This window comes from Sminthopsis crassicaudata, chromosome 4 (assembly GCF_048593235.1).
Source record: "Sminthopsis crassicaudata isolate SCR6 chromosome 4, ASM4859323v1, whole genome shotgun sequence".
Taxonomy (NCBI): domain Eukaryota; kingdom Metazoa; phylum Chordata; class Mammalia; order Dasyuromorphia; family Dasyuridae; genus Sminthopsis; species Sminthopsis crassicaudata.
This window is the reverse complement of record NC_133620.1, coordinates 75,200,434-75,224,090: the sequence shown is the minus strand read 5'-3', so window position 1 is coordinate 75,224,090 and position 23,657 is coordinate 75,200,434. Positions and strand designations below refer to the sequence as shown.

At 31.6% G+C, this 23,657-nt stretch overlaps 1 protein-coding gene across 2 annotated transcripts in view; it reads right to left on the bottom strand.

The window, feature by feature from the left end:
- Positions 1–23,657, bottom strand: part of HMCN1 (hemicentin 1) — a 478,149-nt gene that overhangs the window by 167,141 nt on the left and 287,351 nt on the right. For both annotated transcript variants that reach the window (XM_074308592.1, XM_074308593.1), the window contains exons 30-37: positions 21,073–21,227; positions 16,158–16,436; positions 15,322–15,603; positions 14,734–14,842; positions 13,515–13,684; positions 12,070–12,224; positions 10,400–10,523; positions 799–900 (exon numbers count right to left, since the gene is read on the bottom strand). In XM_074308592.1, the coding sequence (XP_074164693.1) occupies positions 799–900; positions 10,400–10,523; positions 12,070–12,224; positions 13,515–13,684; positions 14,734–14,842; positions 15,322–15,603; positions 16,158–16,436; positions 21,073–21,227 (1,376 nt within the window). The remainder of the gene's footprint in view (positions 1–798; positions 901–10,399; positions 10,524–12,069; positions 12,225–13,514; positions 13,685–14,733; positions 14,843–15,321; positions 15,604–16,157; positions 16,437–21,072; positions 21,228–23,657) is intronic.

Here is a 23,657-nt window from a genome sequence, read left to right as displayed (position 1 = left end):
ATCAACATAGTTTTTGTATGATGCTTTGTTGAACTTATTGTCAGATATTATGCTAAGCATATTTTACTAATATTAGCTTATTTGATCCTCACAGCAACACTGTGAGGTAGATGTTACTATTATCCCCATTTTATAATTGAGGTAACTGAGATAAACAGAAATTAAATAATTTGTCTAACACCACAATGCTACGGCCTGAGGCTACCTTTTAACTCAGGTATTCCTGACTCCAGACGCAGTACTGTACCATGTACATATATATGTACTATGCATATAGCTGCCTCAGTTGTATATTCTTTATAAAACAGGAATAAATATCAAAATGGAAGAGTAATGTTGTATGAGGAAAACTTCTGGGCTCTAAGTCAGAATGACTATTGTTTAAAATGTGATCCCCCCATAATTGATAGCTGTATAACCATAAATGTGTTTCTGCATCTGCAAAATGGGAATAATAATATTACCCGGAATCAAATGAGATGGTATATATAAGGTTTTTGCAAATTTTAAAGTACTAAATGTCTTCCATTTTTATTATTATTAATAATTGGGTAGGTTATATGAAATAAACATTCATAACAAGTGACTCATATTAATGCCCTTTATGTAATTAACAACAGCAATGCAAATTCCCAAACTTCACTTTTTAATACTATTTATACCTAGGCTTTACTTCCTCCTAATCTTAGTAATTTTATGGTTAGAGCTCAGAAAGAAATTATTTTCACACAAAGTTTTATAATTCCTAGAATCTCTAAAACACAATAAGATAAGACATACTAAAGTAAACAAACATACCAGGCAAAGGATTTCCAGATGCTTCACATTCAAGCTGTACTGGACTGTTAATCACAACTGTTTCATTCAACATCTTCCCTGCATTCTCAAGGTGGGGAGGTTCTAAAAGTATAAACATTGTGAATAAGACGGATAAAAATGCATATTCTGTGAAAATTTTATCACTAAAAAATTGGAATTTTTTTTGTTTATGGATATTGAGTAATTTTTTTTAAAGTATAGTTAGGCAGAGAATGTGTTCACCTGAAAGAAGTTACCAAGTACTTCTTTACATCAATGAAACTGAAAGTTACTAATCCCTTCCCTATCTCTGTAATTACTGAAACATTTTACATGAAGGTGACCTATACCATCTGACATTAAATGCAACAATTATTGAATATCTCAATGTTGAATGCACTATGAATAGATCTTTAAAAGTTTCTATGTTGTATAAAATCTTCCTCTGGGAAGAAATACAAAAACACTGTGCATGACTTATGATTTAAACACATAGTAGCTATTGTAGAAAATATACAGGCTAAGTTTTTTAATAAATATTGATTATATTTCTGAATATTTTGGGTAATCTAGCACAAAAGTGAACAATTTTCATATTGGGGATTTCCTCCCAACTAATTTTATTTCTCCCTAAGCTTTGTGTCTATCATGGCCTGGAGACCACTTCATCTAGGACAGTCCCTTTAGCTCTAAAATATAAAACTGCACTCCTAGATCTCTCTCTCTCTCTCTGATTAGATGGTTCTTCTCAGAATCTCATTTAAGAAGGGTATCCAGGTTTTTCAGTCACTCATTCTCAGCAGGCTTTGCTTTTCAAGATTCATTATGCCACTGCCTCAAGTACTTTCCCCATCCCTGTCCCTTAAAGTTCCCTTTAAGTGTTGTCCTCTCTATTAGAATGAAAGTTCCTTGATAGTGGTGGTAAACAAGCATTTATTAAGTACTTTATTTACTATATACTATGCATTTTGTTTCAAATATTATCTCAAAAGATCGTTCCCCACCCCTTGTATTTGCTTTCCCAGCATTTAGCAAAGTACCTGATCCATGGTTAAGTAAGTGTTTGTCAACTGATTGAATGATTATTTTAAATCTTTCAAGCTGTAGTTCAGATTGTCATTGGGAAAGACATAACACACAGGGAAAATTCACTTAAGGGAAAGAGATTTTTTAATCCTGTTTTCAGTTAAAGACTTATACTCCTCAGTTTATTTTCTGAAATTACTCTTAAGTGGCTAAGAATCATGAAGGCTAAAACTTACAAGAGAAGACAATGGGACCAATCAGAATGATTTCTTAGGTAGACTATAACACATTGGAGGTGCAATATGGCAATTTGTTTCCAGGACTGCAAACAATGCAAAGCTCAGATGAATGACTGAACTGAGATGATTCAAAAAAGCACTTGACAGACAGGGACGCTGGCTGAGACCAGTAAGATGTAAAGTTATAGGGAAGAATGTAAAAAATTAGATGGGTTCCCACAATAAGCTTCACAACTATAATATAAGGTAGAAGCAAGGTTAAGCACGAGGAAATGCTATAGACAGTCTGAACTAACTTAGTAAAAACTGACTGTTAAAAAATAATATGAGCACTTACAAATTGGAAATAGACAGACACTTCAAACCAGGGTTTGATTTATTGTTCTGTTGATTGGCTGGCTTAAGAAAATGATGGAGAAAATTGATAAGAACTAGATAAGCATTTAAATATCCAGGCATATGAAATATTCTAAACAAGGGTGGGTGATCACTCATCAGGCATACAATGTAGAAAGATGGTTCTTTTAGCTATGAATGAGATTTGAAGTTCATGACTGAAATTTTCTATTCAATAATCCTTAAAGGTGGTAAGATCTGAAGCAAATATCACATTATGTTTCTGCCATTTTCCAATATTTTATGTGAAATCTAGTTAAAATACATGTATTATGGGCAGACATGTAAAGATGTCACAAAATGAATATGTAGCCAAAGAATTCAGAGAAGTCATTCTTTCCCTTTTGCTTAATAAGGGGTTGAGTCAGAGAGTTAGAATTTATGGCTTAACTTATGCACCTAAGCATATATGCCCTAGGTCTTTTGTAAAATCAGCAAACAGAATTTCCTTTTTCTCACTTCTACTTGCTTCCTCTCTGAGTCAGAAATTTTTAATATAGGGGATACTCTATCCATCTATCTCTCTCTTAACTAGCTGTTTATCTATCATCTATTGACTTTATCATTTGTCCATCTACCTATATATATATATATATATATATATATATATATATATATATATATAATAAATGGAATACACATTATATACTATACATATATATGGATATATTATATAATCCATATATATTATAAATGTCTATTATAAATATATATTTATTCCATTAAAGAGCTACTCTAATGCTTTTGTCAAAACATGGGAATGACCATGGATTCCTGAAAAATGACAGGGGAATGTAAGTTTTGGCAGGTTCTACAAAGCTTAAAAAGCTTTGCATATGGCATTGACTATAACACCAAAGATCAGCCAATACTAATGTTGATAAGCCCATTAAAAACTAATGGAATGGATGATTAAAACCAATTCCAATCTTTCAGTGATGAAGAAAGCCATCTACACTCAAAGAAAGGATTGTGGGAACTGAGTGTGGACCACAACATGGCATTCTCATTCTTTCCGTTGTTTGTTTGCATTTTGTTTTCTTTCCCAGTTTTTTTTTTCCTTCTTGATTTAATTTTTCTTGTGAAGCAAGACAGATGCATAAATATGTATACATATATTGGATTTAACATATATTTTAACATATTTAACATATATTGGACTACCTGCCATGTAGAGGAGGGGGAAGAGAGGAAAGAGGGGATAATTTGTAACAGAAGGATTTGCAAGGGCCAATGTTGAAAAATTACCCATGTAAATGTTTTGTAAATAAAAAGTTTAATTAAAAAAAAAACCTAATGGACTTATCAACAACAATGTCAATTACCAAATGCTGTCTTTCTGTCTGAAAAAACAATGTATCAATATCATATACTAATGTAGAAACAGGCTGGAATCTGTAACTTTTTTTGAAATTTACTTAAGTATATATATATATATAATATATATATACATATATATATATAGACACACATACATACATACATGTGTGTATTTGTTGATCTTAGTGCATACGCATACTACAGAAAATGGTACTGACAACAGGAAAATGGCTAAAAGAAAACATCACATATTTGGTCTTCAAGAAAGGGATAGATTTTTACATATTCTTAATGAACCTCTCCATTTACAAAGGAGTAAAATTACATGATATACAAAAGATGATACCAAAATTATTGCACCCACTTTTGGGTAAGTGATGAGGAAGATTCAGCCCTAGCATTTAAAGCAGTTTGAAAGGATAAATTGAGTTCTTGGGAAATTCTTTCAATAGTTCCTCATTATTTTTATTATAAGTATAGTTAATGCTATAGTAATATTTTACTGGCCCAAGAGTTACAATATACAATATATAATAACCAAGATATGTAATGGCAATAGTGAATAGTAGCTGGAGTATGTGACAATGATAGTAACATGAAAGAGTTATTGCCACTTAATTATCTAATTTATCATAAAGAAGTTGCAGGAATAGTGCCACAGATCCAATTTATTCATAAATAAATGGAAATCTGGTTTCCTTATCTTTTAATCTACATGTAAGAAACCAAAAAGAGCAGAGGGAGGATAAAAAGTTTTTGATTGGTAGTATTTGGCAGTTATTTGGTAATAAAAAACGCATATACATATATCCACACACAGTGTATATGTAATATATATACATTCATACATATATAGATATATATATGTATATATGAGAAAGGTAATTTGGCATCACATTCCTCCTCCTTGACATACACACACAGACAACACACACACACACACACACACACACACACACACACACACACAGACACACAGAGACATATATAAATTAGAAGGTTATAATAATAACAAATATTTCTGCAGATATTCCCAGTGGATTTATTAAAATTCCCAAAGGGCCCTGGTAAACAACAAAGCCAGGAGGATTTTACAGATATTTGTTAAAATATCAAGACAAGAAAAGGGCCCCAAATCAAAGGTTTGTTTTGCCAAAGCAGTTAATATCAGATTTTACTTTTTATTATGTTTTATGGAGAAACAAATACAAGCAATTAAAAAAATCGTGCTTTTAGCACCCCAAACAAAACATGTCTTAGGTGGCTAACATTTGCAGTATAAAATTCAGCCTTATACTTTGGCCTAAAGAATAAAAGCTTCCAGCATTTTTAAAGTTTTAGAGGGAAAAAAAGGGCTGGTAGGGTATCGCATTATGAAGAGGAGTTTTCCCAGGAAGGATATTTCTGTACTGAAAGAATTGGATTCATGTAGTTTTTTTCCTGAGTCGGTTTAAATTCATTGTTAACATTTTAGAAACTCCTGATTTCCTATGAGTAATGGAAGCATTCAAAAGTACTTAATAAAAAAGCTGTTAAGGATTCCTTGTACTGAAATTTTTAAGAATAGATACTTTATCTCTAAGACAGCCAATGATTCCAAATACTGTAAACCATTATCTGTTGAAAGAATCAAGTACATAGTCTTCTGAGTAAAGATTAGAAGCCAAGATATTTAAAAAGCAGAGTCTAGAATAGAGAAAGGTTAGTCCTATTAGAATGAATGAAAGTATAAAAATTTCCTGACTTCTGAATGGGTTATACATAAAAGTTTATTTGTAAATCAGTTGTTTGAAACTAGAAGTACATTCTCCTCTATAAAATTTAAGTGTTAGTTTGACTCCTAAAATGATTCACAAAAGTGGATTTATAGAAGTATTTTATAGCATTTAGTGTTTTATGGTAGTGAAATGCTTTAAATTTTCTTTGGAAAAGAATAGGAAATATCATTATAAAACTAGCAATTTAACAGAAACTAATTAAACTGAAGATAAATTTATATTCAATTTATTTTTAATATTGATATTTGCTCTTAGAACAAACTTTTGAAGTTTGTACCACAAATAACAATTTCTGGCAGATTTTGCTAGGCTGATAACCATTATATGTCCAACCATTGTCTTTCACCTGAACATCAATGTAGTTCAATTCAAGGTGCCTCTTCACTTCAAGTTCCAGGTGTTATCCAAAACAGCTCATGATGACTGTAACTAAAGTTTATAATACTTCAATCTGTGTTCTTTGCACATCAGTAAAATCATTATTTTTAAAATAGTAAAATTAATGCTTGTGAATGTGAATTTCTTTGTGCTTTGAGGAACTTCCTCCTATCATTCCAAAATAAAAATTTATCAATATTGCCTAGAGGCTAGAATACAACCCTCTAGCTTGGCAGAAATTGGAAGAGTGAGTCCAGACTCAGGAGATCAGCAGATACACAATGAGCAACAGAATGAAAGGAAAATAATGCAACCCAGTAAAGCAGCCACAACTCATGGATGTCAATAAATAAGGAGGAAGTTACTGATAGTTTTTCAAGGGAAAATAGACAGTAGCAGCCCCAAACACACACAAAGGTTCAGAGAGTGATGAACCCTAACTAAATATGTTGCCTACTTATGCTCTCTCCTCAAATAATTTTTCTTGTGCATTCTCTCACCCCCTCTTCTACTATAGGGAAATATGTTCCTTTTGTATAGGAAGACTTTATTTGTCGTTTATTTTGCTGTTCCTTTTAATTAATTGTATTTTGTTTTGAAATCGATGTGACTTCTTGTTGGTTTAATAAAAGAAATATTAGTGCAGACCTTCATTTAATTCTTTTCTGATACTTTTTTCCTCATTCTAAAAAAGAAACAACTAAGGAAGGCAGACATTGCTTTTACATCAAGTAAATGTAGCATGCAGAAAATAAAGGTGGAATCCATAAACTCTTTTTTCCTGGCTACTTTTCTCTTCTATGGTAGAAGAGAAGCAGGGGTGGGGATGTATATTCCCCAGATCAATCAGTACTGGTCTGGAAATGGTGAAAGTAATGAATGAATGGAAATACTTGAGATCGTCAACATGCACATGGGCTTGTGTCCAATCATTTTTAAATAAGGTTTTTGGAACTGAGAACAGATTTTCCTATAGAAACAATGTTGGTTACATTCCCAGCTTAGGTCATAAAAGCCAATTTAACCCCATCATGTAATCCAATGTCTCTACACTTGCTATGAAAAAAAGTATAAAATAATATTTTTGCAACAGTGAAGGAATAGAGAATAAAATGAGAAAATAAATTTTCCCTGGCATTGGGTCTAGAAAAAGGAATCTTTACATCAAAAATAATTATCAGAGAAAATACACTTGCTAAATTGCATATAATGAGATTACTGCAGTTTTGTGCTTCTGAAAAACTTACTGATAATTATAGGAAATTGCCCCATCAAAAGAAAATGTGCAAAATTTCCCCACCATATTCTTAAATCTCTAGGTACTTTTAAAAATACCTTTGTGGTAGGTCTGTGGTAGGTGGTAGTGTACCATATACACTTTATTCTCAACACTTGAAAAAGAGTCAAAAAAGATATAATTTAGTTCCTCTCATTTTGTAGAAACAACAATAATGATTTTATGCCTGAAAGAAATTAAAGATTGTGGTAGGTAGGTGGCAGACTATTTAGGATGCTGAGCTTGGTGTCAGGAAGACTTATCTTCCCAAATTCAAATCTGCCCTTAGACATCAACTAGTTGTATAACTTGGGCAAATCACTTTGCCTTAGTTTCCTCATCTGCAAATGAGCTGGAAAGGAAATTGCAAACCACGTCAGTATCTTTGCTAAGAAAACCCCAAATGGGGTTGTGCAGAGTCAGACATGATTGAACAACAAAAAAGAAATAAAAAGTTATTAATTCCATCCTGCTCCTCCATTTTTGATAATTGTAACTCCTAAGGTTAGCATAGGTACATGAAAGTGAAAAGGACTTGAAAGAAATTTTCTTAATATAAAATCAAAAGTGGTGGTAGGAAAAAATCAGTGTGAACTTTTATAATACCAAAAGAAGAGTGATTACCTAATTGAGCCTTTAAGGGTTAAATGACAAAAGAGGAAGAGAGCCCAAAAACTGTGCTAAAAGAGCTAAAAATTCTACAGAATAGGTGAAAATAGCATTTCAGCAGACTGAAAGAGAGCAGTCAATTCATAATAAGTATTTACATTCACTAGAAGTGAGGCATTTTGTTAAGGATATAAAAACAAAAATAAAAGTCTCTTCATTGAGGAGTATCCAATCAAGCTGAAGAAAAGAACATATATTACAAATTTAAGTACTGCATACCTACATGATTTTTTGGCTGGGAGGGGGAAGAGGTACTAGCTGCTGTTTGAAAAAGTGTAGGGAAGGGGAGTAGTGCTTCTCAAGCTTTCACTGATATCCCTGCTATGAGTCAACCTGAGGCCATAGTATTTCAAATCAAAAGACATTTAATTCAACAGCATAATTGATAGAGAGCAAAGTAGCTTTAGAGAACCAGCAGCTAATGGTTAAGCAACAGATAGAATAGATCTGAGATGCAGAACAGCATTGAAACTACGATAAAATTATGACCAAAAAAGAGAATAGTACAAGTAAATCTGTAGAAGTTGGAGGAGAATCATCAATCATCAGCAACACTGAAGATGGAGAAGGGTTCTAGCATGAATTTTGTTGTGGAAGAAAATTCTGCTCTAACAAACCATGTTTCCTAAAAATGTCATCTCATTCTAAAATATAGTTTGATGGTTAGTTTTATGTTTTCGTGCTCCCTCTTTTCCCATGGTGAAATATTAGTGGGACCAGATGGGGCAAGGATAAAGGATAAGTTTCCTTATTTAATTTTCTGTGCTATTTGAATGTCTTTGTCATTGAATGTCTTCTGGTTGGTCTGGTAAAAGGAACATTGGTGAGGACTCATGAGTTCTTTTGAGTAGATGTAAATATCAAAGATAATTAAGTTATAGTAGCTTTCAGGGAACCTACAATTGAAGAAAGTACAACTTACATATATGTTTTCCCTACTACTCTGATACTGGGTAATTCATTCATAATTGATTTATATTTCTTAGTCTGTAATTCAGATTCCACTGATCATCCTGGGAAAGCCTGACAATTTTTCGAAATGCTTTCAATCTTATACACGTATATGTCAATGTGGAAAACACAAGGGTAGGTAAGAAAGGTAGTCTGTCCAAAAGTTGCAGTTGCTTTTACTTAAAGGTATATTATTCTTTTATGCGAAACCAATTTGATGATGGAGCAAAATGAGATGAAGAAATAATTAAACCTTGTTAAAATACATTAATAACTGAAATGGAAAAAATAAAGAGCAAAAATAAATTAAACATTTTGTTTCTAAAAGGAAAAATAGCTAACTATCCTAGTTAAATCTGTGATTAGACCATGAGGTTCCATTTTAGGAAATAGATTAAAAGAGAGGTGCTATACCAATTCACGATTGTCTGAATTACTGAAGCTTACTTAAATGAAAAATGTATCCATTAGGAAGAAAAGAAGACATAATTTTAAATATATTCCTTAAATGCAACCCAGTTTAACAATAAGATTTCAAATTGGAAAATGAATTCCCAATCCCCCCCAAAAAACAGTTTGGGAAAATCTTATAGCATGAAATTAGAGAAAAAGAGAAAGAAAATATAAGTCTTGCAATTGCAAAAACATTGCTGGACTCTGAAGCATGGAATAATAGTCTTTAAGAATTTTAAGGACCTCAGTGGCCATCTAGTCCATAATCAAAAAGAGGTCTCTATCCTCTGCTTGAACTGCCTGTTGAAGTGAGTATTTTATGTATACAAATACAATGTTCAGTGGTGGAAACATAGAAGTACTACCCATGAAAGTAGTGCCTTAGTAGTTTAGATTCCTACCAATTTAAAAAAAAATACGAACATCACTGATCCTTCCTAGATTTTACATAGCCCTCATATGGTATTTTGTTTTGTATCTCTCTAATGCTTTTACCATTTAGTAATATGGGTTATTAGGTACTGATTCTTGTGCCTTTTCTTTCTACAGACTACAGGCTCTATAAGGATGATATCTTAGCAAAATTGCATCTTTCTGAGCAGGAAATAAAATGTACTGTACAGAATAGCTTAATAAATGTAGTTCTTGCTATATCTCCAATCTTCCAAGAGACATCATGAATTAGTCAACAAACATTGAGCACATAGTATATGTGCTTGTAAATTCCTAAGTGAGCTCTTAAGGAGCTTATAGGCTAACAAAAAAAGCAGCCTAAGGAACAATTATCACTAGTTCATTTGAAAGAACAAGGAATTACTGAATATTAACTAACACCTATTAAAGCTTCATCAAATGACAAGCCTTGGCAATAATTCAACTCAAAGGACCATGGTGGACTCTGTGCTTTTATCTAAACAACATATTTTGCTATCTAGTTTGTAAATGATAATTTTAATTGTACATTTTTTTTGCATGCAAGGTAAAATAGTGTGGATTTTGCCATGTTAAGTTTCTAGAAACAATTCCTGATTATATAATCCATGATTCTATAAAACAGAATCTATGGTATCAAAAAAGTCTCAGATAGATTCCTTATAAGAAAAAATGGCAATTACCATGTACATGTAAGCGAATATGCTGTTGAGCTTCTCCAGCTGCATTAGTAGCCACACAGGTGTATCTAGCAGCATCTTCCAGAAGGGCTTTGGCAATTTGTAGAATTCGGCCAGAAGACTGAAGCTGATTGGAAACAAAAACGTTACAGTGGCTTGTAACCTTCATATCTGAGCCTTGAATAAAAGCCACATGGAAAATAAGCTGACATGTGAAAAAATATTTCATTCTAGTTTCTCTCCACTACCTAAATTATCTTTTAACATATTAGGTCAGGACCAATTGATTATATATATAAAAGAGATCATGCTGGTTGAAAGACACTATTGAAAAGAACATTGTAAGCTAAGATAAATCTGCTACTAATGACTTGGAATTCCAAGAAATATGAAAAAGGGAACCTGAATTACAATTACTTTTACATATATATGTGAAATTTTAAGCTATCTTTCAGTGAAATAAAATGTTTGTAGAATTTGCAAATGGTTTGAAAATTACATTTTTTTATTACAATAGCTATGCCTCTAATTCAATTCCCACAAGTTTTTTTTTAATGAGTTGATAAAAATTTATCAAAGAGCCTACTCTGTGCCAGGAATTATGCTAATGGTTAAGTAATAAAACAATATAAAAATCTATAATACAGTAATTTGACTTTCCAGACATAGAAACATGATTTTAGAAATTCAAAACTATACTGCTTTATCCTTTTTTTAAAAAAAAGTTTTGATTTGGTAGTTATAATTATTATTATCCTGTTATCTGAATTGTTGAGCTAGTAAGCTAGACTGGAATTTGGTATCATTGAGTTATTAAAATATAATTTAAGATCTATTACATGTAAGTCACTAGTAGTCATTGTGAATAAAATAAGGAAAAATAACAGGTTGTGCTTCAAGAAATTATAGTAATGAAGACCAGATCATCTTTTAATTCTCTATAACCATAGAAACTTAGAGTGATGAAGCTAAAACAGACATTGGGAGAGTTAAACTAACTCATTTAACAAATGTACATAAATGTCATGCTCAAGATCATATAGCTAGTAGCATATTGTCAAAGCTTGGGAAAGAACCTCTGTTTTTTGACTGTTAGAAAACTGTTAGATCATAGAAGCCTGTCAGTGAGTCAATGAGCAGAGGACCACAGGAATGAAGTTCCATAACCCCATTACCCCATTTCTCCTGCTTGTTTTTTTTTTTTGTTTTTTTTTTTGTTGTTGTTGTTGTTGTTGTTGTTGTTGTTGTTGTTGTTTGTTGTTGTTTTTTGTTTTGGTTTGGTTTGGGTTTTTTTGAACATCTGAGAAATCCAAATTCACCAAAGGGTTTTTTTTGTCTGTCTTTTATCTTAGACTCCTTCTTCTGAAGTCTCTATAATTCCATCCCTCAGATCTTAATTTCCATTCTCTCATCCCAGTTTCATCCCCTTCTGCCATGATCCTATATTTCAGAACCTATCTTCCATGTCATTCTCTCAATAGGAAAATCTCCTTAGCCCGAAACTGTCACAATAATATATGGTTTTTGTAGGTATTGAAAACAAAAATCTGGCCTATGTAGGTAAATCCAGAAAAAAAAAGTGAAAACACACCAATACTTTTTTGTTGTTGTTGTTTGTAACTCACTGCAACTTTTTGAGGTTGGATGTGATGATAGCTTTATTGTTTACTTACTTTGATGTTTCCTCGAGCAGTGTTCACTGGTTGTCCATCTTTTAACCAGGTGATAGAGGGATTAGGAATGCCATTAGCTATGCACTGTAAGGTCACAGGTTTGTATATCACTACAGATCTCTCAGAAGGTCCTGTAGACTTTATCGTTGGAGAAACTAATAAAAAAATAAGTATAACTTCCATTATTTAGATAAAAATAAGCATTTAATTCATGCAAGCAATAAGCCCTTAAAGAAAAAAAAATCTTGCTGTAGGTTGCATTATTATATTATATGGTGTAAATTTTTTGTAATTCATATTCAGGAAAAGAAATGAGAAAGTATATATCTCTCTTTTGGTACAAGTGAGGAACAATGAGTGAGGAAAAGTACATATATTATCAGTCTTGTCCAGTGTACTAGGATTAGTTTTACTAAACTTTTGTTTTTAAGTTTCTTTTTCAAATTCTTTTGCTGCTGAAATGGGATAGGGAGAAGAATATATTATTACTAAATTAAAAATATAAAAACAAAAGATATCAACACAAATTTTAATGTAAAACAAAGTATGTTAATTATGAAGGTCATGATCATACAACCACAAATAGCAAATAGTCATGTGACTCTGGATAGGGTACTGAAGCTAGATGGAGAAAGAAAGGCCTGAATTCAAATCTAGTCTCAGACAATTACTAGCTATGTGAGTTTTCAGTTATTTTACTTTAGTCTACCTTATTCTCATCCATGAAATGGGGTTGATTATAGCAACTACATCCCAGGGCTGATGTGATGATCAATCAGATAGTATTTGTAAAGTACTTTGTAAACCTTAAAGTGCTATTTATAAATGCTAGCTATTGGCTGGATCACCTTTGAATTGTCTCTTTAAAGAAATCCTTATGATTTTCATTTATTATAATTATTCTACAAATCTCTGTAAAGTTTATAGCTGTTGACATCAATGTTTTTAGCCACTTGTATTAATATATATTTATATCCTTTTCCCAGATTTGGAAGTCATGTATGAACTTAGGTTTTCCTGATTTTAGGTCCAGTGCTCCAACCACTATGCAAAACAGCTATCTAATTAATATTAATTATTGTTAATAATAATAACATTCATTTCACAGAATCAAAGAACTTAATGGGGACAAAGAGTTTTGCAAACCTAAAAGTGCCATATAAATGCTAGTTATATATTATTATAATATAATTTCTTCATTATAAAAATATTGTAATTCTTTGCTCAGAAAGGGTGAGATCTTCCTTAATATGAATTACCTCATCTCTTGGTCTTGGACTCTAAGAACATCTAGACCTGATAACTACTTCCAAATTGACACTCTGGATAAACAAATAAAATGAATAAATAAATGAGGTTATTGTCCCAGAAGAACCTCTAAATCCTTTTATGGCCCTATATCTGTAATATGACAATTCTGTGATCCAATCCTTGCTCAAACATACCAAGAACTGTTACATCAAATTCCTTTTCATGAGATCCAGCTGTGTTTGTTGCCACACACTGATAACGACCTGTGTCAGACACTTGGGCCTGTGAAATAACAAGTTTTCGTCCATTTAATAAAATCTTGAATCCATCTTCTTCATCAATTGGCTGGCCATCTTTCAACCACCTGGAGCAAAAAAAAAATCAATATGGAATTCTAGCAAGTTGTTTAAAATAAAGAGATAATTAGAAAACATTCATCTCTAAAAATTTTTTTCAATTTATGAAAGTATATCCTCCCTTAATATTTCAGCCTACTACTTTAATATATTGAATCATAAGCAAGATTCTGCTAAAAAGGTGATGCTGCACAGCTAAATGAGTCCTTTCTACCTTCACTGACTGGCTTATAGTTATAGTGTCTTGCTGACTATGTCACAACTTAGCTACAATAGATACTTGAATAAGACAGATACTTTTAATCCCCATAAGAAAACCACACTATACAATAAAAACAAGAAGTAACTATATGTTATTTGCCAAGCACTGATCAATAATTAATTCGCTGTGGAAATAAAACTATAAACAGCTGAGGGGAGAGAGGAGAGTTGTAGCTATAGCTTTTGGAAATTATTTTTGCTCTTTCACTATTTTAGGATAACAAAAAAACCATAATCACTTTTCATCTCCTTTCAGTCTCCCATACATACGTCAAACATCCAGTGCCTCATTAATAAAAGCTCACTTGCTCTTTAGCTATTGTCTGAAACAAAATAGCAAACCCTCAAAAAAGAGTCAGCAGTCCAGAAGAAGAGGAAAGAGCAAAGATATTTGTTTTCTCCTGTTTTCTTTTTTCAATAAGCTTCTTTTTACTTAGTTTACTGCACATTTCAGAGCAATAAAAGATACTGTGCATTAAGACTTTCATTTCTAGTCTCTGCTAACTAGATATGTAATTTTTATCAATATCTTCTACAGTCAGATATATTCTTTAAAATGAAATTTCACTTTACATAACAAATTTCAATGCTCTATAGAATTGTCTGTTTTCAAATTATCTATAGCAAAAAAGGGTCCTTTTATTATGGAAATGAATAAGATAATTCTTATGCAGCTAACTTTAAAAAGGTCTTTGTTTTAGATATCTGTAAATAACTTGAAAATCCTTGCTAATTAACTCCAACACCATTGATAAAAGAAGTTGGATATGTTTAGCAGACATACCAAAACCCTTACATGATAGTTGGTGGGGGTGATCCCATCACTTGACAGTCCAGTTCCAACAAATTATTAACAACCACGATGAAGTCAGATGATTCATCTCCACCTTCCACAGTTGGTGGTACTATAAGGCAATACAAGAATGTACAATCCCAGAAAATTTGTGTAATTATAACAAATGACAGCAAAAATAGAAGAGAAGAAAGATTATGAATATCTGAGCAACTGAAAACATGGGAGGAGGTTTTTAGATAAATAAAAGTTTTCTCTTAAAATTGGCATAAACTTTTTTTTCTTTTGAATAATTTACAGCATCACATTTTCCCAATTGTCCTAACACTATGGAATGATTGAAAGAGAATGAATAAATACTTATTTCATGATGAACCCACCAAAATAAGAACAAATTCCGTGGGCACTTTTGTTGGTTTAACTTGATTTGGAGCCAATGACAACCAATACAAAATATATTACAAAAATGCAACATTAAAAAGACTAATGAAACTCATTTATGATAATTTTCTCATTCAATAAAATAAATTGTGACAAAAGACTTTTGTATGAATTTAAGAAAAAAAGCAGGTGGCTTATTGATTTCCATACCTAAGACATCAACGTTGTATTTGATTTCCTTTTCTCCAGCAACACTGTTAGCCACACATATGTATTGTCCATGGTCAGTTTCTAGAACATTCATGATTTCAAGCTTTTTTCCACCAGCTACTATGTGAATGTTGTCACTTGCTTTTACAGGTGCACCATCTTTTAGCCAGGTAAGGACTGGAGGAGGGTTGCCAGCTGCTTTACACTCCAGTATCAGGGAATTGCCAATAATCACTTGTCTATTCAGAGGTGTTTCTGAGTTGCCTTCAATAATTGGTGGAACTAAGGAAAGAAATGTGATTTTAAGGCTATTTTTAATGTAACCATAAAGATAAATGGCTAATAATTCCTCACCTCTTTTGTCTCATCAAATTTTTTTATAATTTTATTTTCTCCCTAACTTACTGAGAAGAGTATTTCATGGTTCATATGACCTACCATTCTGATTTTTTACTTTGACTAGGATCCTGCATATTTGACTTGAAAACTATTGTTCAAATAATGAGGGAAGATGGAGAAAATATGCGTACCAGTCTTGAGTATCAAATTTATAAAAAGATTCAATGAATGCCTAAACACTCAGAGACAAAACAGTTGTCAGAATGAATAAGACATCTTGCTTCACAGGCCCATGGAGATTCACTTTAGATTCAAATTAAGAGACTGATTCTTTTTTTTCCTATTCCCATAATTAAAAAGAGACCTTTGAAACAAATAATACTTTATTAAATACTTTAATACTTTAATAAATACTTTAATAAAAAACTACTATTTTGCTAGCATACCCTTACAAACAATAGAAAAGGCAAAAATAATAAAATTTATCTTTTCTTTACCATACACATCCACTTCATATGCTTTTTCAGCTGTTCCAGCAATGTTTGTCACATGACATGTATATTTTCCAGAATCAGATACTTGAGCATGAGGGATCTGAAGAAAATGCCCCTTATCAGTATAAAGGGCTTGTGGGTTGGATATGATCAGCTGGCCATCTTTATGCCACGTTATGACAGGCACTGGAAGTCCACGTGCTTCACACTCTAGCTTAATTATGCTGTTGATCAGTGCAGATATTTCAGTGGTCATATTACTTCCTTTAATACTAGGTGGAACTACAAGAAATAAGAATAAAACCAAAAATTTCTTAAATCTCAATAATCTTTATGGGATCGTGAATGTCATACATAATTCCTTAAGACAGCAATGATTTAATCAATATGGATACTTCTTCCATTTATTGGTTCAGACTGCAATAACTCCATAGTACAATAGATGATTCTGTGAGTCAAAATGAGCAATGACAAAAATTCCTCACTGTACAGCCAACCTTTTGATAAGTAATCTTTGAATTACCTAAATGGATATCCTGACAATTTTGGACCAATCCAGCATAGTTGCAGTTACTAGCTTTTGTCCTCTGTGCCAGGATGAAGCATCAGAGTAGTACCATATTGGAAGTTAAATTATCACACATGTTACCCATTCAGTTTAAACTGCCAGGCACTGTGCTGATCACTAGAGATACAAAGAAAGGTTTAAAAAAAACAGGCCCTGATTTAAGAAAGATGGAGACAACAAGCAAACAATTATGTACAAACCATCCTATACGATAAATTGAAAACAAGGATAATCTAAGGATTTTCTAAAAAGAAACTAAAATGAAAGAAAAATATGAAGTATAGAGATCATCTACATTGGAAGTTCTAAGCCATATTGGTTCCATGCTTCCCTTTGCCAGCCTAATGAAACCTGTGGACTTCTCAGAGACATATTAAATACAAAATACAATATATAGGATAACAAAGGAAACCAATTATTTTGAAATACAATTATTTTTTAAAGCACATTTGACAGACCTAAAGTTAAGAACTTAAATCAACTCTCTCATTTCAGATGATGAAAATGAAGACCGGAGAGGGAACAACACTTTCTGAAAGTCACAGAGAAAATTAACACACATTCTCATCAGATCTTACAAACTCCTAGATAATTCAAGTCTTCTTCCACTACATCACAGCTGTTTCTATTTATAATACAATTGTTTTTCATCAAAATTATATTAATCATCATATTTATCTACCAGGGCTATCAAGAATACAATTTCAGGGATTTATTTAGTTGTAGAGTTCTAAAGTAATGTTATATGTAAGAATAACTTTTACTGAAATATCTAACACAAACACAAGAAATCTGGAATTAGGTCAAGGGGCAAAAGGGAAAATGTTTGAGTCAAAAAGTTGGTACAATTGTGTTCTTTCCCCAAGAAATAACCTTTTCTAACCAGCTACTGATGATGACTGGGACCTTTCAGTTTCTGCCTGTCAGTATATTTTTTGGAACTACTAACATTTCATGTGCTCAGCTTTGCTCATCTAATTGGTGACATGTGTAATTTCTAGCATTCAGTGTCAACATGCCTCATTTTCTTCACCATGTCCCTGAGGACTTATTGGTAGAAAAATAATACTAGTGGCTTGATCCCCATGACAATCTTAATTCTGCCATCCCTGCATTATGCCATAATTGCCACAGTTTAAAAGAAAACAAATGACTCACAATATGTTAACATTTCTAAATACTTTATAGAAATAATTTTTAGAATGGATCCAAAGTGACAAATTGCCATGGACACAGTGTTGGTCCCAGTCTAAAAATGGCTAAGTCAAGGAGTAGAATATATATATATATATATATATATATATATATATATATATATATATATATATATATATATATATATATATATATATATATAAAATGAGATTTTTTTGTGCTTTTAAGGAATGGCAAATTAAGCTCAAACTTTTAGTTATATTTGTCTTAAAAAGTAGGCAACCTAGTTCAGCTGAAGTACAGAACTAAAGAAATCAATACTTATAAGTTCAATCCATTATGGACCATATTTATCTTTTTTTCTTATGTCTTGCAACAAGAGTTTACATATGAAACTTCACCCATCATTTTAAAATTTTCTTAAGTTTCTTAAACAAAGGGAACCAATTATAAAAGTATGAATTATATGATGTATAATTGTTTTTGCTTAAATTTATCCATAAATTAAATAGTTGACTTTGGCTATTTTACACATGCCTTCAATTCAACAATTTCTGAATGGTTTACATTCTCCTAGTAACTGAGAGTTATATATTTGATGACTAATCCCACTGACTATATGTAGTTCTTAAAGGAGAGATGCATTTAGTCACCTGCTCTAATCACATATCAATGATTGTGAATAGAAAAAGAACCATCTAATGTAGTGAATCGACTGTAAAATACCCTCAGTGATAAATGCAAATAAATAATCCTGACAAGGAAAGCAAAGGATGAAGTCTGTTTCCCTTGGAATCCATCTCTGTAATAAAAATATTTTTTTAACTTAAGGGGAAAAAAGTAAGTTTCAAATTAGCACTCAGTGGTGCAGGTGTGCACAATGGGAAGGAAATAGTATTATTTCCTGAATTGTGATATTCAAACTTCACATTTTGATGATGTCTTTGAACTCAATAATCTCAGTGTGTTTTAGTCATTATATGAAATTTTCTTCCTAAGAAGCCTGAGGGGCACGTGTGTATGTATGTGTGTGTGTGTGTGTGTGTATGTGTGTGTGTGTATTATTAACAAAAGGATGGTCATTTTTCTGTCTCTCAGACCAAAGATCCTGTATGTATTTAAGAATGAAAGAATGAAACAGAATAGGGGAAAAAGATAAAGAAAATAGAATAAAGACTCAAAAACAGAGAGTGAGAAAAAAGACAGTTCATATTCCATGGAAACATGACTTTTTTATCCCACCAAAAATCATTAATCACTGACAAGAATCTGGCAAGCCTACAGCAGGCTAGAGAAGGCAACTCAACAGCTTAGCAAGATATTGCATTATCATTTCAATTTCTGGACTCTGGTAGGAAGCCAATGGTAGCAAAAATGGTTTTGTTTAACTTGGCCACTGATGTGTCTAATCTTTTTCTAATGTTATGCTCTTTTGTACAGGATATATCTTTTCATGGTTGATTTCTTCTTCCACCCTGGATCTTTTTATAGAAGTACATGTATAATCATTGTGTGTGAAACCACGGAGCTTTGATTCCACTAAGTGATGAGCACCATATTCACTCACATCATGAGAAATTCATATCAATATACTACTGTATAAAGAGAATTCAGAGTCTAGTTAGATGAAAACAAAATTTGATTGAGGATACTGAATATGATTTTATGTGCAATTTAACTTGTAATGATAATTATTAAATACGTTTTCTTTTCAACATATTATTATCTAGTTATTTTTATTGCTTTCTCTTCCAATCTTTACATTTTTGTCATAGCTTGGTTTTCTTTATGGATCCCTTAAATACTTTGGTTTTGGATAAGTTTTAGTCTCCTTGGATTAGAATATCACCACAGAATAATGGTAGTTTTACACTGTTCTCTCCTCTGCCTCAAAGTTTTTTCTTGAGCATATTGCATATTGACAGAAGCAAATATATTCCTAATCATATGTTCTTTGAGAAAAAGGACAATAGAATAATTTTGCCTTTTCTTCCTATCTCTAGATGACTAAGGTATAATATACATCTATCTCTAGATGACCAAGGTACAATATACATCTACCACTTCTGTCTTTTGGGGTACGAAAGAAAAAAAAAAGAAGAATGAAAAGAAAAATAATGAGGAAATATAAGATTACTCTTTATTAGTTTTTATCTTTGCAGAAGAAAGGATATAAATAAAACTACTAATAGAATCCATTGTATTCTGTCAATGGCAAAGTCCATGCTAAAAAATAAAGTTCCCAAAACAGTGCCTTTTACAGAGTATTGTTATTTCCATATGGTTCAACTTGAAATTATTTGATTTTCCTCAAGTCTTGTCCTCTACAATTTACCTAAAATGTACAGAATGAAGGAAGAAATGGTGTTCATTGAAGTTCTATTCTTGTTTCTTGTTGATCATACTTATTTGATCTAACTACTTAATTTATTGTGTCCTCCTATTTACTATTTGCAAAAGGGAAATAATAACATTTGACAACTACCTCAGACAAATGTCAGATGAATTTACATACTAAAAACCATAAAAGTTTTTGTGTTAGATAAGACCAAAATATAGGAGGTATTTTAAGAGGATTGCAAAGTGTTCAGAATCAACTGTAAATTTATTTAGAAAGCATGATGGTGTGACATTTACATCTATATACATAAATATAAATATCACTAAAATTCATATTTCTCTATATTAAACCATTTAGAAGGTGGTATATCATTCTCATTTATGTATCTAACAACAACTCATTCATAGACTACATTAAGGTACACAAAACCATTATTACTGATAATCATGGAGTTTTGGTAATATATCTGGGATCTCAGAGTTTAAGAACTCAGGACTCAAATTCAAGTCTTTTTACTCCAAATGCAGTGTCATCTTTCATAGTTATATTATCCACAGGAAGAACTTTTCCACATTAATTGATCTTATTTGAAAATCTCTCTGTAGTTTCAAGAAACCCCCAACCTGACTAGGAGCTGCAGTGGCATGGATAACCCTGAGTAATGATAAAAATGTTTCAGTAAAATTGTGTAAAATTGCAAATCTATTCAAGAATATACCAATATTGACTCATTATTTCCTTCTAAAATAACATTATTTAATTTTTGAGATTAGAACCAGTAATTAAAATTATATCAAAACAAAGAATGTTTATTTTTTCCATTAAAAAAGGTAAAAGTCATTTTTATAACTTACCATAGACAGTCAATTTGATATCTTTGTTTTGTTTGCCAGCTGCGTTGGATACACTGCACTGATATCGTCCTTTGTCACTTCGACGAACATTCTTTAGATATAGAACTTGTCCTCTGTCTAGAAGTTCAATGTTTGTGTCTCCTAAAACTAAGGGCCTGAGGAAGAGATAGTCATCATGTCATTTCATTATTCTATTTTCACTTCTCAAAATATGTATTTTCCTATTTTTTAGCACAACAAAAATTGTTTTTAATGAATTGGTTACACAGATGTATGATAATAATAAAATATCTCAGCTGTTTATTTGCATAATAACAGCTAACAATTATATAGTGCTTTGAGTTTTGCAAAGCCCTTTACACATAAATTCTTACTGAAGTGTCACAACAAATGTTGAGATAGGTGCTATTATTATCCTCATGTACAGAAGATGACTATATAGCTAATAAGTGCTGAGGCAGATTTTGACTTCATTTTTCTACATTCGAAGTCCAGCATTCCATATGCTACATCAATTAGTTGCCATGTCCTATTTTGATATGGAAATTGTCCTCATTTCTTAAAGAATACATAAGAAGTATACAAGTTCTTGCCACATTCTTTCAATATAGAAAGAATCTGAATATGACTCAAGGGAGGATTGACCTATCCAGGTTCAAAATTCTGGCTACTTTAGGATTACTTTTTGTCTAAAGTGATGCATGGAATCTACAAGATTAAATAATAAAATATATATTTTAATTTATAGATTTTATAGCCACATTTTACTTTTCATTACTATTTTTTGGTTTTCCCCTTCAAAATATGTGTCAGTATCCTACATTATTTCAAAAAGAACTGAAAAATTGGTTATTATAGATATAGATCATTAATTATTCATTTACATTGTAACACCTGTTAAAATGCCTTATATGCAAACACATAGCTATCAAATACAAAATCATTATTCCAATGAATAAAACAACTAAAAAAACTTAAGCCATATACAATATAAAAAAGAGCAGAGAATTTTTAGAGTGATAGGACCTACATTTATATTGTAGGACTTTCACTATTTACCTCTCTAGCAATTAGCTTTTTCATCTATAAAAAAGTAAAAATACTGAGGTTAAATACAAAATATCTTTAAATAATCTTTCTTCCCTAAATCTATGACCCTAAGAATAATGAATGTCACAATATGTTGAGATTTCTCAGGAAAAACGATTCTAAAAAACTTTATGGAAATCTTTCTGTAAACTTCATAAAACCATTTGCTGTTGATCACAACTTGATAATTCTTAGTATCTAGCAGCAGTTTTCACTAGCCCTGTTATGTAGTTCCAAACTATTCTCAGATTATTAAATTAGCAAAATAGTGAATAGTAAATTAAGAAGACATATGAAAGGTTTAATAAAAGAAATCAGAATCCTTTTCTCTTCAACACAAGTCTTGCTCTGGTGAGCTGCTAATTTTTTGGTGGGGGGAAGAATAGATCTATAACTTTATTTATTATAAGAAATTTTCTCTAAGAAAGCATATTTTTAAGTCAGCTCTTATGTCAGAGGACCAATTTGTACAATGGTTTTCCTGACTTCAGGGTCAGTTCTCTTTCTGTAGTGTCAGGCTGCCTTACTTAACCATATGATGCATTTACTGGGTTTCCAATTAGAGACAGACTAGAAAAGAAGGTAATTCCTCTGAATGGTATAATTTTCTTAGAATTCAATAGAATGAAATATGTTTTAAACAATAAACCATTTGTTCCCATATGCTTTTAAAATTCTATGGCTCTAGCAGCAGAGCAAGAGAAAACATGAAAAATTTCACATTTTCAAAATTTAAAACTGTCTCTTATCTACCATCTTTTAAAAGTGATAGGTGTTTGGAGATAGAATTACTTTAAAAATTAAAGAACTTAGTTACTTTGCATTTTATCTCAGTGCATTATTTGGTTAAAGTATCTTGATGGCAGGGACTGACCAATTTTTTTCTTTGAATCTTTATCAGGCACATAATACATGGTTCAGAAAAGCTTTTTGACTAACAATAGAGAAAGTAAAGCCTATATAACTTAACTTTTATTCATCAGGACTCTATTTATTTGGATCAATGTGATCATTTGAATCTTGTGAAAAACCATATCTCCTCTTGAGTTCTGGAGCAACTACCCATAAGTTCTGCATTGGCCATAAGATGGTACTTTTTTTCCTCTTATAGAAAAAACTGGAGTGTTCATTCTAATATTACTATGAATGTTATGGTCATTCATAATGACCACAATTATGGTCAAACTTCAGGATGGTTGTCAAAAGAAAATTCTGAGAACTTGATGTGCTTATATGTGAATAAAGATATCTGTATCTTTAATCAAATGATAAATTCTTCATGACCTATCATTAGTATCTATCTAATTAGAGAATTAAGGTTTGACTTCACTTCACTCTATAATTAAGAATTCTATTGAACTAACTTCAACTTTTCTAAGTTAAAATTCAGAAAGGTCAAAGTGATGGGATTATTTATTTTTTTAAAATCTACTAACAACATTTACAATGTATTTTATAAAACTTAAGCATGAAACATACTACATTGCTTTCCAGAA